Source organism: Falco punctatus (assembly GCF_963210335.1).
Source record: "Falco punctatus genome assembly, chromosome: 5".
NCBI classification, from domain to species: Eukaryota; Metazoa; Chordata; class Aves; order Falconiformes; family Falconidae; genus Falco; species Falco punctatus.
Window position 1 is genome coordinate 15,992,279 of NC_137584.1, and position 15,958 is coordinate 16,008,236.

Below are 15,958 nucleotides of genomic sequence, written 5' to 3' on the forward strand. Positions count from 1 at the left end.
TCCCAAATTTAACAAATGTCTCTCCTGCACGGGCTTGCAGGTGATAGCTTTTATTTTTTCAGTGCTGCATTCTTCTTTCTTTCAGGTTTGTCAGGTCAAAGAAGACTTGTCTCAAAATCAGTGTACTAAACCACAGTAAGTTACATGTAACTCTCAAAAAGTATCAGAGTGATACAAACAAAACAGGTGTGGAGCGAATTTCCACATCAACTAGACCCTTCACACTGAAATCTGGTAGAAAGGAAGAGACTTCCAAGGTGAAGTAGTGCTGAAGGTACCGGTTTGCATAGCTACAGCAATAAACTCAGTACTGCCAGATTTGTTGTCAAAGACAGGCATTAAATTAACATGGAGGAGCACAAGCAAACAAGCAACTAGGGAGATAGAAGCCTTTTGTTCAGGAATCCTTCAAAGGTGGAGAATCTTCCAGATAGCTGATTTAAGCAACATCAGAGCTCTAACATATAATCTTTATGTAACATCGGTTTCTTGGGTGCTGCGTGACAACTGATTCCTTCTGATTCTTGAAGGAATGAAATAATATATTTTTTCTCTACCAAACTGAATCAGTACCATTCAAGATATTGGAGGTAGATTCTTTACTTACTACTGTTCACCATAGCTAATTTATCATCATTTACTGATTCTGTGTTTTCACAAATGAAGGTTTTTCTCTCTGGCAGACTCAATCTCTGGAGAAGCGTTGCCTGTTAAAAAGCATGCAGATTACACAGTTTCCCTCAGATTGCTGGGTGGAGTCTTGAGGTACCTTGTTGCACTTGTACTGATTGTTGCTGTTCCAGGGTGGCATGGACACATAGGCAAAGAATGCAGTTCTTGATGTTAGTGACAACAGATGGTGGGGTGAAAATTAATCCATGTCCTTTTTCCATTGCATTTTGTCAGGAATAGAAGGAAGTCTAAAGCAAGTTTGCTTCATAGGTAATGTTACTCAAAAGAGCAGCTTTACATGCCAGAATGCATAAACACCCTGTATGGGGGTCTGCAGTAATTAAGAAATGACTCTGATACCCTTCTGATAACTTGGGGAATTTCAGACAAGGAAGTTCCAGGTTTTTTTCAGGGATGATTTGATTTTTTTTTAATCTTTTTATAATCTGTTTTAAAAATCTTGAACATGGTAAATGGTTTTTCCTAGCACCCTAGATAATAACCAAAACTGTAAAGCAAAAGTAAAAGAAAATACTCCCAAAATATGAAAACCTTGTTTTTTACTGTTTAATGAATCCCTGCTGCATCTAAAACAGAAGTTTCAGGAGCTGATGGGAAGGCATTTTACTACTGGTTTTCTACATGGTTGTGGTCTATGAACAAGACTGTTGATACCAAACTATCGTATTTTCTGGTTCCAAGCCATATAACTAGTTACAGTAATAATGCACAGTTTTACTTGTTTTGTTGTCTGTCTTAATGAAAAATAATAAAAGTATTCAGTGTGCTGTTTTAAGCCCAAACATCCCTCCTAATGAGACTGCCCTCTGGTGACTGGTGATTTCTAATTATTTTAAAGTTTCCCAACTAAAACAGAAAGCAATGTAATTTCATCTGGCTTTGTAGATAGGAGGATTTGCTGCAAAAATCCTTATTGAGATAAATATGCAAATAATTTCATGGATCTAATGGCAAAGGAACTAGATGTCTCATTCTGTGGTCCAGTAGTCTGAAAGTTGTATCCAGTCTGATGTAAGATGTATCTTGTATTTTGATTTAGGAAAATGGAAAAAGAAGAAAGGCTTCATTAAAAAAATGGGAGTTGAAATGCCCTTTGTAGGATATAAAGTTCTGTTTCCTAAGAGAGAAGTGTGTGCATTGCAGCTGAGCCAGAGCTTAAAATAAAAGCCGAAATATAGTTCGTGCTCTCATTGAGCTAAATGTTACCTTGTGATTGTGCGAAACTCATTGCTTTAAACAGGATTAAGGAAGAAATATCTGGAAAACAAGTAAATACAACTTTGTCTATTTGTGCCTCTAAATTTAATGTTTTCTTCTTTGTCATGTCCCTGAACAGACAGAATATTAGGAGATAATTTTAGTTGGTGTTACATAACTCTGCCCACATTCTTACTTTTAGTAATCAGAAGTATACAGAATAAAGAAAATATATCTTTAAAAAGGAGAAAAAGGACAAGGATAAAAAAGTGAAGCAATTAAACTAGAATAAAAACTACCTAAGCCTCCTGAAGTTCTGTATGCATCAAACGTGCAAAAGGCGCACTTACACACTATTATGGTAGCAGAAACTGTATCTTTTTAACACTTTTTCTGGCAGTGTGCCTCCCAAATCCTTTTTCTCTAGTTTGGGGTCAATATCCACTTATATTTCCAGGTTTAAGAACAAGCTGAAGGGGTTCAGCCTATTCTATCTGCAGTTTTTATTTAGTTGTTTGTATTGTACTTCAATCATTTTCAAATTCAGAAATCCAAAAGCAGAAAAAGATGTATCAATCTGTCTTCAGAACAAGAAAATACAAATAAATTTTTAATGTGCATCAGGAATATGTTCCGTAAGTATAGGTCTAGCTTCTGAAAATGTAAAACCTAAGAAATGAAGCAATTGCTGTGGAGCCTTATGTTTATGGTGAAAATTAACAGTTCTATATCTGATACACTTCTATGCCTGCTTTTCTAAAGACAATTACAATTTTATTGTTTCAGTACTCAGGAATCCATAAAGCTAGAAGGGAATAAGTATGTATTATTATGGTTATAATTATTAAAATTACATAAGCTCTGCCAAGATTCACATACCAAAAAATTCTTAAAACCATTTCTTCTTCAGTTCTATGAAGAATTTATGTGAAACTATTCACTACCTATTTAGTAAAGGAATACAGCTGCCTCTGAAATATCAGGGTTTCATAGCATGTCAGATTAGAGAAAATAGCATAGTTTCAGAAAATACCAACCCACAGAACTGAATTTTCGAAAGTACCTGAATTATTTAGACTGTTAGATATGTTTTCAAATTTGAGGAAAGTGGTTTGGTCCATAGATCTTAGTGCAGGTAGGCTTATGAACTTAGCAGTCTCTATCAGATACACAATTTCCTTTATAACCAATGAAGATAAGTAGATGGAGAGATTCCTTTACAAAAATCATTCAACTCATCTGAGATGAACTTCTAAGTAACTTACTTCTATCCACTGTTTTGAAAATGGCTTAACTCATGAAGTACAGACTTTCAGTAATTAGAATTCCATGTTTGGAAGACAAGTTTGTTCCTAGCTGGTGTGCTCTGCAGTGTTTCTGAAGACCAGATCCCTCAGCTGTCTAGATGAAACAGAGCTTACTCTAAGGGTGAGTTTTAGTTCAGACTGAGTAGGTTTTTTAATTAAATCTCAAAGACATCCCCAGTTACCATGCTTTGGTTGGCTTGCAATGATGAATGATCTTATATGTGTAAACTGGAATCTTTTTGGATGAAACTTTAATGTATCCCATGTGATACAAATGAATGTTTGCAACAGGACTTGCTGTTTCATTATGAACCCACTAAGAAGGGCTTTCAGACTCTACAGTATCACTTAGAATGCCATATACTGGAGGTAACACTTTAAAGAAAAGATAGTATATAATCTGTCCCTTCAGGGAATGCCACGCTGTGCAGCATCAAGTGGGCCTCCTGTCAGGACCAGTCATGGAGAGCCTGTCTTTGGAAAGATTACCCCATTCTGGTTACTCAAGCTCTTACAGGATTCTCTTACAAGAAAACAACTATATTCATCATTTCTACTGTTAAATAGAAAGGATGTTGACATGAGAACTTGTTGCTGCAGTTTTAGATAAAGGCAAGAACACACAGCTGGTGCAGTCATATGTACTGAGTGAGACTCCTCTGTTAAAATTAGCCAGTGAGGTATCCAGTGGTCAAGGGATGAATGCAACACCACACAGACCACAGGGTCAAGCTCTACATGCTACGTATCACAGCAAGTATATGCCTGCTCAGGTTAAACTATTACATGGATCATTAACCCCTTGATACCCTGTGGTATTCCAGTCTGGATCACTACAGATGCCTTTGCAATTATATGCTATGTGTCTTTTTCAGAAGTTCTTGATACTTTCTTTAATTAGTAGAACATGAATTGCTGGAGTGTGAGACTTGGGTTAGTATTCTACTGCTGAAATAACTTCCAGTACTCAACAATACTCACGTTCCTACTGAACAAAGAGTAGCAATATATATGGTTCTCTTCATGTGTATTGGGATTGAAATCTACTTTACATCCATCCAGTGCTTTTGCTTTGCAATTATTGAATAGGTAATACAGACGGCATCAGTTGGTCAGTTTGAAAAGTAACATACGCAAAATAAGTAATAGGTTGGTTTACAGATAATTATGTTAACTTAGGAAACATGTTGACTTGCATAATATTCAACAACCTTCATGATCAGCATGTGATCAGAGGAAAAGAGTGAAAGTTGTTTCAGTCAGTTTAAGTATCTTAGGACATAGTGTACATTTTACTGTAGTGTTCTTCTATAGATAATTTTTATTTCTGATGTGCAATGGCAGCAAGGTCCATTGCATTCACAGTTCATGCACTATATTATTAGTCATCTTAACACTATATGTATTTTGCATTCCATGATGCAGACTTCTCAGACACTTACAATGATTAGGCATGCAATAAAGAGCTCATCCGTGCATGTGTTATACTTGGGGAATGGTACCAGATAATTTTATCTCTGCTTTCCTACCTACCACTTCAGACTCATCTTGAAGACTGCAGGTGGTGCATCTGCTTTCCATAAGCCAGCATCTACCTCTCTATTAAAATAACAAATTGGAGGTATGTGTTTGACAAAGGTAACAAATTTGTTTTCCTTAATTTCAGCTTCCCATCACTATTCTAACAGCTGATAAAGGCAGGTGGAATTTCTTTTATAATTTAATAGTGAAATTGATACTCACCTTTCAATTTACTCTGTAAAAGACAAATTGCACTTTACTCACTGATTAATCCTAAGGAGAGAGGGGAAGAGGTAATATTTCTTCCTGTGTGGCCACTTCTTGCTATAAACATTTACACAGTTTGGAAAGATTTATCACTTGGTCATGGCAGACATGAGTGTATTGAGAAATCAAAATACTGGATAATGGATGAGCTTCTTAACTATTTCTTCCTTTGTTTAATCTTTTCATCTGAACTTTGTACCTGAACTTCCTCACTGAAATCAAACCAAGCTATTGTGTGTTTCACTGCTAAGGAAACTTCCCATTGTCAGATTGACAGCCCAAGGAACTGAATGTCCTCAGTGACTAACTGCAGTAGTGGTAGATAAATACCACTTACTTGCACTGAACTGAGAAGATGAGAGGATAGTTCAGTCTCTGTGTTGAAATTGATAACTGTTTACAAAAAGTGATGATGACTATTGTAGCAATTGTAATAATGAAGGATGATACTCTCATCATAGAATAATAGAATGATTTAGGTTGGAAAGAACCTTTAAGATCATTGAGTCCAACTGTAGCGAACCATAATAATGAAGGGTGTCCTAGTATTTCTCAAAGGCAAAGCTACTGACATGCCATTGTTGACTGGGACAGCAACTAAACACATCTAGGAATTTATCTCAACCACAAATATATGTATTTCTACTTTAACTTAGGAGCTTCAGTGTAATAACTTGGGAGTTGTTGCTTGGATTTGTCCTAAGCAAGACATGCCTTTAATAAAAAGTCAATGGTCCACTAACCTGAGATACTGCGGTACTTTCACAGTGCCCAGGACTTCTTACAGCAGTTGGGTGGGCCTTGGGGACTGGTTGTACACCTGCACTGAACTCTACAATTCATTTCAGGAGCCTGAATTAGAATGCAGTGGTGTGGAAAAGGTCTTCCTGTTATTCACATTAACCAAAAGTTTTCTGGCACACTTCAGAAAAGGGCAATGAGTGAACAAGTTTGTAACACAGCGTTTTTATTTCAGGAGTTAATTGGTCATGCCGCCTTAACCACAGTAATAAAAGAAATAGGAATTTTAGTCTTTGCCATTATTATCCTTTACGACTTTGTCTCAGCCATTGAAAAATTCTACCCTATTTCTTCTATTCATAAAGATTGCTATATATGTATCCTATGTTAAGAGTATGTTAAAAAAAAAAAAAAAAGGCAGAGTAAAAACTAATACTATTTTTGCAATCTGGAACAGATGGAGCAGCTAGTTTCATCCTCAGTCTTGGGCATTTCCCTGTCCTGCAGCCTGGCTGTGGCCTCCAGCCCTCCCAATGCAAAGGGCTGTGGTTTGTCAGGCAGTGACTGCCGGTGGCAGGGGGTGGTGGTGTCACCCCCTACTAGAAAGGCAACCCCCAGAACTGAAGCTGGAGCAGGGGAGCAGCAGTTGCTGGCCCTGGCATAAGGGTTAAACCAGTGACACCCAGCTCAGGCCTGGTGAGGCTGAGCCCCTGCACAGCTAGGTCGGTGCGCAGCTGAGGGCCTTATGCTGGCAGTGGCAAAAGTCATAGAATGATAAAATGGTTTGGATTGGAAGGCACCTTTAATGATCATCTAGTCCAACCCCCCATGATGGGGCATGGAGATGTTTCACCAGATCAAGATGCTTGAAGTTTCATCCAGCCTGACTTGGGAACACTTGCAGTGATAGGGCATCCACAACTTCTTTGGGCAAACTGTTGCAGTGTCTCACCATCCTTACTGTAAAAAATGTCTTCCTTATGTCCAATCTGAATCTACCCATTTTCAATTAAAAACTGTTGTCCCTCATCTTGTCACTACGGTCCATGTTAAGAAGTCTCTCTCCATCTTTCTTATAGGCTTCTTTTAATTATTGAAAGACCCAATTAAGTCTCCCTTCTCTTCTCCAGAAGAAGCCTTCTCTTCTCCAGACTGAGCAACCCCAACTCTGTCAGCCTTTTTCCACAGGTTATTATTGTGACTGTCCCCTGGACTTGCTCTAACGGGTCCCTGCCTTTCTTATACTGGGGAACCCAGAGCTGAGTGCAGTGCTCGAGTTGGTGTCTCATGAGAGCCTGGTAGAGGCTCCTCTGGGCTTTGCTGCTTTTTATGCAGCCCAGGACACAATTGGCTTTCTCAGCTGCAAGTGCACATTGATGGCTTATGTCCAGTTTTTCATCCACCACCATCCACAAGGCTGCTGTCAGTCCATTTATCCCGCAGCTGATACTAGTACTGTTGATTGTGCTGATCTAGGAGTCAGACTTTGTACTTGGCCTTCTTGGACATAATGAGGTTCACATGGGCCCAGTTCTGGAGCCTGTCAAGGTCTCTGGATGGCATCCCTTCCTTCAAGTGTATCAGCTGCAACACTGAGCTTAGCGTCACGTGTAAACTTGCTGAGGGTGCACTCATTTCCACTGTTTATGTGATTGATGAAGATACAAAGTAGTGTTGTTCCCAGTACAGACCCCTGAGGGACACCACTTGTTACTGATCTCCATTTGAACGTTGAGCCATTGAATTGAGCCTCTTTGGACACAGCCATCCAGCCAGTTCCTTATCTATCAAATAGTCCTTCCATGAAACCAGTGTCTGTCCAATTTAGCAGCAAGCATGTTGTGTGGGACTTTATCAGAGGCCTTACAGAAGTCAAAGTAGATGACATATGTAGCTCTTCTCTTGTCCACTCATGCATTTATTCCATTGTAGAGGGCCACTGGTTTAGTCAGGCATGATTTGCCTTTTGTGAAGCCATACTGGCTGTCTTTGATCGCCTCCCTGTCTTCCATATGTTTTAACATAGCTTACAGGAAGGTATATTCCATGATCTTCCCAGGCACAGAGGTGAAGCTGACTGGATGGTAACTCCCAGGGTCCTCCCTTCTACCCTTTCTACCCTTTCTAAAAATGGACATGCTGTTTCCCTTTTTCCAGTCACCAGGGTCTTTGCCTGACTGCCATGACTTTTCAGCTATGGATGGTGCCTTGGAAACTGCATCAGCCAATTGCCTCAGGACCCTGGAGTGTATCTCATTGAGCCCCATGGACTTAGGTATGTTCAGGTTCCTCAGGTCGTCTCAGATCTGACCTCCTCCTAGATCTGGAAGGACTTAATTCCCCCAGTCCCTACCATGAGGTCCAGGGGCTTGAGAAATGTGGGAAGGAGAGATGAGCAATGAAAACTGAGGCTAAAATTTGTTGACTACCTCAAACTTTGTGTTGGTTTGTCACTAGTTTTCCTGTCTTACTTAATCACAGAGGTAAATTTTCATTAATCTCCTGTTCTGGCCAACATACCTGTAAAAGCCCTTGTTATTCACTGCATCCCTTGCCAAACTGAGCTCCGTGCCTTAGCTTTCCTAATCCCATTGCTACACATCCAGGCAGCATCCTGTATAATTCCTGGGATACATGGCCCTTGTTCCATTGCCTGTGAATTTCTTACAGTTCAGTTTGTCCAGGAGGTCCCTACTGTGCCATGCTGATCTCTGCTCCTTGCCTGATTGCTTACATCTGGAAATTTTGCTCTAAGAAAAATGGCCTTAAAGAGCTGCTAGCTCTGTTCAATTCCTCTGAATCCTGAGGGCTATTTTCTAGGGCAGAGGTCCTCAAACTACAGCCCATGGGCCAGATACAGCCCCCCAGGGTCCTCAATCTGGCCCCCGGTATTTACAGAACCACCCGTGTCCCCCCCCTGCCAGGGGTTGGGGGGGGGAACCAAGCAGCCGCAGATGACTGCCTGCCACTTCATCTGTGCACCGCCCCCCTGGTTAAAAAGTTTGAGGACCCCTGGCCTAGGGGGTCCCATCTGCTAATTCCTTAAACAACTGAAAGTTGACTCTCCTGAAATTCAGGGTCCTGACTCTGCTTGTCAGCTGGCCCATATCCTTCAAGTTGTGAATTGTATCAGGGCATGAACACTGCAGCCCAGGCTGCCACCAATCTCGACCTCTCTAATTAGTTAATCGGTGTCACATTTGATTGGTTACAAATGGAGAGTTCTAGGAAGAAAGTAGAGAAGGAATAATGGAAGATGGTAATGAGGCTCAGGTGAATTAGAGGAGTGATATGGGTAGAAATTTGAGGTGAACATCTAGAAGTGACATATAAGACTAACGAACTAGTAGCACCAGAAGAACACCAGAGGTGAACTTATAGCATAGCTTTTGCAGGTAAAAGCTGGTGGAGTATGTAAAATGGGTCAGATAGCTTTTTGAGGAGCAAAGAATGCGTTAAGATTTCAGAGAGTAAAAGAAGAAAGATGTTTGTGGTAGGAAAGAGGAAAGTGCGTACTTGAAGCCTCTGTGGTGACTGGAAGTGTATGTCTTTGGAGCTTTGTGGTTTGTATTACTCTAAATTTAAAGCTCTGTGTGTATTGAAAGTGACTTTGTTTTACTGCTTCAGATAGTCCAATAGCATCTAGCTTACAAGGAATTAATTCGTCACTGAGCACTGCAATTTTTCAGGCTGTTAGTTGATTTGACTGAATGCACTAGACAGCACAAACTCTTACTGTTGAATGGACCGTCGCTGTGTGTATTTTATACCTGACAAGCTGACCTAAACTTCACTGGACATCTTGCCATTTCTCATCAGGATCCTGTTTGGGAGTCAGGTGAATGATGGGCACGCTATATGTGAGGGTTCGGTTGTGGTTTCCTGTTGCTTTGACCAAACCACCAAGGAAAAAACAGTTCTATTGCATCCTGAATAATGCATTTTTTTCCTGTAGAAACACCTGTATTTGTGGCAAAGGCAAGTGCTTTGACTGATGTTTTCTGAAACCTTGGTACAAAATACAGAGGACTGAAAAGATTTCTTCTATTTTTCTGCTGTAAGATGTCTGAAAGCAAAAAATGTCACCTGAATTTTGTTCTGTTCTGGTATAATCACCTGACTTACTGCTTTTGTCAATCTTTGGCATTTTTCCAGAGCTAGCTGAGTTTTGTTGGAATGAGCCCACCAATAGGATTCTTTTTAATTGATAGAAAGTCACTTCAGAATTCTTTAAGATTCAGAGTAGGCTGCTGTCCCAGTTAGCGTGCTGAAAAACTGGCTTTGGCTGAGAGTAGCTCTTGCCAATGTGTGTAAGTAACTGATGGAAGGGAGTGAAAAAGATGGGGCAGACTCTTCTCAATGGTGTCTAGTCACAGGACAAGAGGTGGTGGGCAAAACCTGAAAATACATGAAATTCCCCTTTAAGATAAGAAAATGTTTGGTGTGTTTTTTTTTTTTTAAACTGTGGGGATGGCCAGGTGCTGGAGCAGGTTGCTCAGAGAGGTTGTGGAGTCTCCATCTTTGGAGATATTCAAAAGCAGGCTAAATGCTGTTCTGAGAAAACTCTGGCTGATCCTGTTTTGAGCAGGGGGAACTAGATGAGCCTCAGAGGCTTTTTCCAACATCATCCATTCATGGATTCTTAAGACTCTTCCCTGTTACTTGATTCCTTAAAACTTGTGAAAGTAGAATGTAAGGCAGGTGATACCGATATATTTCACTGCAATGTGAGAAATAAACAGTTTTCAAGCGGGTGAGAACCAAATAATTTAATACTTTTAACTTATATTCAGATAGAACTTACAGCATTAATATTGGGTTTTCTGGGTACCATTCATGACTGTAGCTTGCAATTTTTAACTTTGGTTTTAATGTTTAAACAGATAGTAAAATACAAAACTATGGATATAATTTATATTGTATATTTTAATTATCCTCTAATTATCCTCTGCTTTTGTTTGCGTGTGTATGGGAAGCTCTTAAATCTATGGAGAGCTCTACGGAAAGTCAGCAGTTAATACTTACGGAAGTTGATCTATATGTGTTGGAGTTCTACACATGTCACAATCAAAGCATGGGACTTATATTATTCAAATGAATAGAGAAGAGAGTCATGCATTAATTTGTATTGTCAATGAAAATACTTGGATTTGGTTATTTAAAAGAAAATATTTCTATGGATTCTAGAAGGGAAATATTAAGAATTCTTTTATCAACTTAAATCTTGTTTCTCTCATTACATGTGGCAATGCATGGTTCCTTGCTAGAGTATTCTTCTTCTTTTTGAAGATGTTATGAATTATTCTACTCTATAATAAAAGCTTTTATTATGTAAAATTAAAGCATCATTTCAACAGCCAGTCAGATTATTTTCAACAAAAGATAATATTTTTAGCTTTCCCCCTGCCCCCCAAAGTTTTTCTCGCAACTGATTGTCCAGTGTCAGTGATTCAGAGATACTTCATTTGTAACAGAGGCTCATACTTTCATACAGTGACTACTTAGGAGAAAATTAAACAAAGTGCTGAGCTGTGCGTACCCTGTAATTCAGTGTTATTCAGTGGATGTTCCCTCTAGGTATCAAATTGATGCTACCATGTATAGCAAAAGCAGGTTACTCTGTTACTCACAACAAACAAAACATTTATGTGTAACCATGTTTCCAAAAATGTGGTTTGGGTGCTATAACTGAGCCCTGAAATAGGTTGTGAGGTTTTTTTCCATAGTTAGTTTAAGAATGCCTTTTGACAGTTACAACTATTTTTCTTCCCATGAAAAATAAACAGTAACCTGATTATTTTAATCCTTATTGCTAAAATACTCAGGACTTTCAAATTATAAAGGTAGTAATTCCTATTTAATTTCATGTGACATGGAAATTATACCCCACAAACCAATCACGCAGAACATTAAAAATTCCACAGAAAATGCTGTTTGTTTTAAAGGGGCCTAGTTTGCCACACAAAAGGCAAGCAATACTCATGCCTTATAGAACTGCCTAATTGGTTCTCCATTGAATGACCTGTTTATTATCTAAGAACACTTCCTTTTATCAATTTAGAACTATGAAACTATATATAAATAGTTTAATACCTGAAATCAATATCAGTCAAAACAGGTAAGAGCTGGAATATTTAATCTTTTGTATTTTCTGGTGTCCTGAAAAATAGTTGCAAATATTTTCAATGAGGACAGAATTAAATAAAACATATAACAAGAATGTATGCCTTTTAAAGCACGTATAGCCTTCTTGTATTGCAGCTAATGAGGTATTTTTTCTCTGCAAACTTTGATATAATTAGCAAATATTTATTTGCATTTTTTGAACCTTACTGTATTCATGTTGTAAATAAAAATATTTATCTAATTCATGAAGACAGATTTCTTTACAACCAGATGTAATGTAGGTTATGGTCCAAGTTTTTTTTTCTGTGAGATCAATAACAGGTCTTCACAAAAGCATCCAAAGAAGAGACAGAACATAAAGAAAAGAGGATTTCTCTATCATTTGTAGTGCCTTTGACCTCCTACCCTCTTTTCCTAAGAGTGTACTGAATGCTACCTGGTGCTTTTCATTCCAAACACTGAAGTACCTACTTAGTACTTTCATACATATGAGAAGACATATTTTTAATCCTAAAGCGTAAAGAAATTTACAATCAGTGTTTGATAACCTTTGATGTTGTTTCAGCTTAGAGAAGTTCCGTAGATGATTTTGCCAGCATTAACTAGGTGGTTCTCCCAGTGGGTAAATCCTGTGTTTTAGAATAAGTAATTTTACATTTGCTCAAACAAACTGTGGGAGAAGAACCTGAATATAACTTTTATTCCTAGTGCAGTCTGATTACAATTGGCAGAAAAAATATTTAGACTTTTTTTTTTAATAGAAGTAGTGCAACTGATTTGGCTAGTTTGTTGATTTTCATTCTGCCACCATGTCAGCTTGCTTTCTTTTTTTCTTTTCAGATGCACTTGTACAGCAGGGTGGACAGGGCCTGACTGCAGTGAAGATATAAATGAATGTGATTCTGAACCGTGCTTGAATGGAGCCACCTGTTACGAATCTGTTAAGCAGGGACAGTTTGTATGCATTTGTCCTCCATTTTATACTGGTGACTTCTGCCATCAGCGCTTCAGTCCGTGTGAGCTGCCTTACAATCCATGCATAAACAATTCAACCTGCTTAGCACAAGTTGATGGAAATCCAATGTGCGTTTGCAAAACAGGTAAGAACTGGCATAATTAATCTTTTCTGTTGTGCTGCAGAAAAGTTGCAAATGCGTGTTGAATTTAATGCTGTCTTCAGTGAAAGTAACAATATATACCTTTCAAAGCACATAAAACCTTCATGAATTATAGGTCTATCAGTTATGTTAAAAGACTGGTAAGATAGCTGTCAGCTTGCCTACTATTAATTTCTTATATTAAATCTATGGCTGTTTTGATTCCAGCACTCAGAATTACTATTTCTGAGTCAATTGTTAAAACAACATAGAGGTAGGCATGCACTTGGGCAGCAGAGCTGACAAACTAAATTGACAAAACGGGCAGAAATAGACAAAGTATATGCAAATTCTTAAAAGTACAAAAATTGAAGCAAGTTGGAAACAGTTTCTTTGCCCGCTGAGCTGTTGGGAAGGCCTGACACACCAGGGGAGTAATCTTCCCCTGCCTAATGGATTGAGTGGATTGCTCTCCATATGCAGAACAAGCAAAATCACAACAGGTGCTGACAGCTTTCCTGGGCTATGGCTTAAAAGACATGATCTCTCCCTTGATGTACAAGAACTGCTAAGGTGGAACGGAGCAACAGTTTTAAATGTGCAGAACATCACTATGTAATTCTGCATAGGAGCTGAAGAATACATTAACTAATTACAACTGCAGTGAAAATTTAAGTAGGGAGAGTACAATTACTGAATTTGGAATTTTGGCAGGATTTTGAAGTCGTCACTCTTATACCTATTAATGGTAAGGGTGTCCTAGGAACCAAGGATAGCAGATATATATTAATTGCAATGTTACACCACAATAGTATTATTTGCTGTTTACTGAGCTGCAAAGATATGGAGATAATATGTAGAAGTTAGCAATATTTATAGCTTGGGGGTTTTACTATCAAGTTAAAGATTACCACAAGTTACTGAGTTTAAAAAAAAAAAAAAAATCACTGGGATGTGTGCAAGTTGCTTATTGAAGCAGCTTTTCTAAATCTGCTTTTTGGAAACAGCTTTTAATACAATATATTGATTCTGAAACATTTTTCAGAAATGATTTGTAGAGAGATGTTTTCCTGGTTTAGGCTGGGACAGAGTTAATTTTCTTAGTAGCTGGTGCAGTGCAGTGTTTTGGATTTGGTGTGAGAATGATGCTGATAACATACAGATTTTTTTTAATTGTTGCTAGGTAATGTTTATACCAAGTCAAGGACTCTAGCTTCTCAGGCCCTGCCAGCAGGAAGGCTGGAGGGGCACAAGAAATTGGGAGGGCACACAGCCAGGACAGCTGACGCAGACTAGCCAAAGGGATGTTCCATACCCAGGACATCACACCGAGCATATAAACTGGGGGCAGTTGGCTGAGGTCTGCTGATTACTGCTTGGGGGTTGGCTGGGCATCAGTCAGTGGGTGGTGAGCAGCTGTATTGTCACTTGTGTTGTTTTTTTTTCCTTATGGATTTCATTCCCTTCTCTCCTTCCCATTACAGTTGTTGTTGTTATATTTTATTTTCATTATTAAACTGTTCTTATCTCAACCCTTGAGTTTTACCTTTTCCCCAGTTCTCCTCCCCATCTCTCTCGGGCTTGGAGTGGGGAGTGAGTGAGCTGCCGTGTGGTTCTTAGTGCTGGCTGGGTTTAAACCACGACAGATGTGTAGTTCAGCTTTTCTGAGGAACGTTAAGAAAAGTCTTGTCTTTTGAAAACATGTAATGCACAGTTTCTCAAGAATCCAAGAAACTTGCAGGCAGGATTCTCACAGAGCTTTGATGGAATCTTCAAGGATTCTTGAAGCTTGCAGCTAGGAGTCTTCAGGGAAATAGCAGGGGAGTTATGTGAATCAGTAACGTGTATTGCTAATAAATCTTGGAAAGTGGAAAATATCTTGGTATTGAAAAGGGGTGAAAAGTGTAATGTTTAACATTTAATGCTAGGAAAAATGCAATCATTTATTCAGGACATCAAAAAATGAGACAGTATAATACAGATATTTAATTGGAAGCAGTTTATGGAAGTCTATTTCTGCAGTTGTTGTCTTTTTTCTTATTCTCTTATTTTTGTCTGCTGTGTGCCTCCCTTTCTCTCCCAATAAACCTGTGATAATTGTAGATTTGATCACAAAGGACCATCACAGTGACATAGATTACTCCAAGATACCTGACTAGTACCAAATGGCATGTTGATTAAACAACTTGCCAATAGTTAACAGTCCAGTCATTAGAAGGTGTGAATCTGGTTTAGCAAGAGTCACAAAATGTAACTGTGCTTACCAAATTCTAAAGGTTATCTTTATAAAACCGTACCTGAGATGGGTACAACAGGACCACAAATCATGTTACTGGCTGTGGTACTTATTTAGAAGAGAATATCCACTGACTATAGGGATCTGGGATTGGGATGCTATACCAGGACAGAGAAGACAAAAGCTGATGAGTATAGATTGGGCACAATCAAAGTTTACGTAAGATGTTAGCCTAGGACAGAATTAGCAAATTGATAGGGAGATAATGAAGTAATGATTAGTAGTAATATAAAGCAAGGCTATGCATCTTTGTTCTTGTATGTATGTTAGGGAGTTACAGTTGTCCAGTTTTGCTTTGAAGATTTTTAAATTTTTGTAAATACTGTAAATGCAAAACTTCCTTCTGAGGTGTCCTCCCTAGTTGCAGAGGAGTGTTTCATTCAAGGAGCTAGATCCTAACATTCATAAAACAAAGCTGGGCTCTCTTATAATAGGTTATGGAACAGTGTTGGATCACGAGCTCAAGTTAAGTAGTCCACTCAAGCAGGTTAAATGCTTTAAAAAGTTGTGATCTCTACAATTGTCTGCTGTATTTATGATTGTAAGTGTGTCATAGGGTATGCTGTTATTTCAGAAGTTTAGGAATCACTGCAGTTGACAGTTTCCCAAGAAGTGTACAGAAAGCACCTTTTCTTATATAGTGTGCCAATAATTGAGAAGCAACAGTTTGATGAAGGCAATTGGGAGGATATAGCTTTATGAGCTATTATGCG

General features: G+C 38.7%; 1 protein-coding gene across 5 annotated transcripts in view; it reads left to right on the forward strand.

Moving 5' to 3' along the window:
- Positions 1-15,958, forward strand: part of EYS (eyes shut homolog) — a 1,034,174-nt gene that overhangs the window by 496,352 nt on the left and 521,864 nt on the right. For all 5 annotated transcript variants that reach the window (XM_080388797.1, XM_080388796.1, XM_080388798.1 and 2 more), the window contains one exon: positions 12,693-12,952. In XM_080388797.1, coding sequence (XP_080244923.1) covers positions 12,693-12,952 — 260 coding nt within the window. The remainder of the gene's footprint in view (positions 1-12,692; positions 12,953-15,958) is intronic.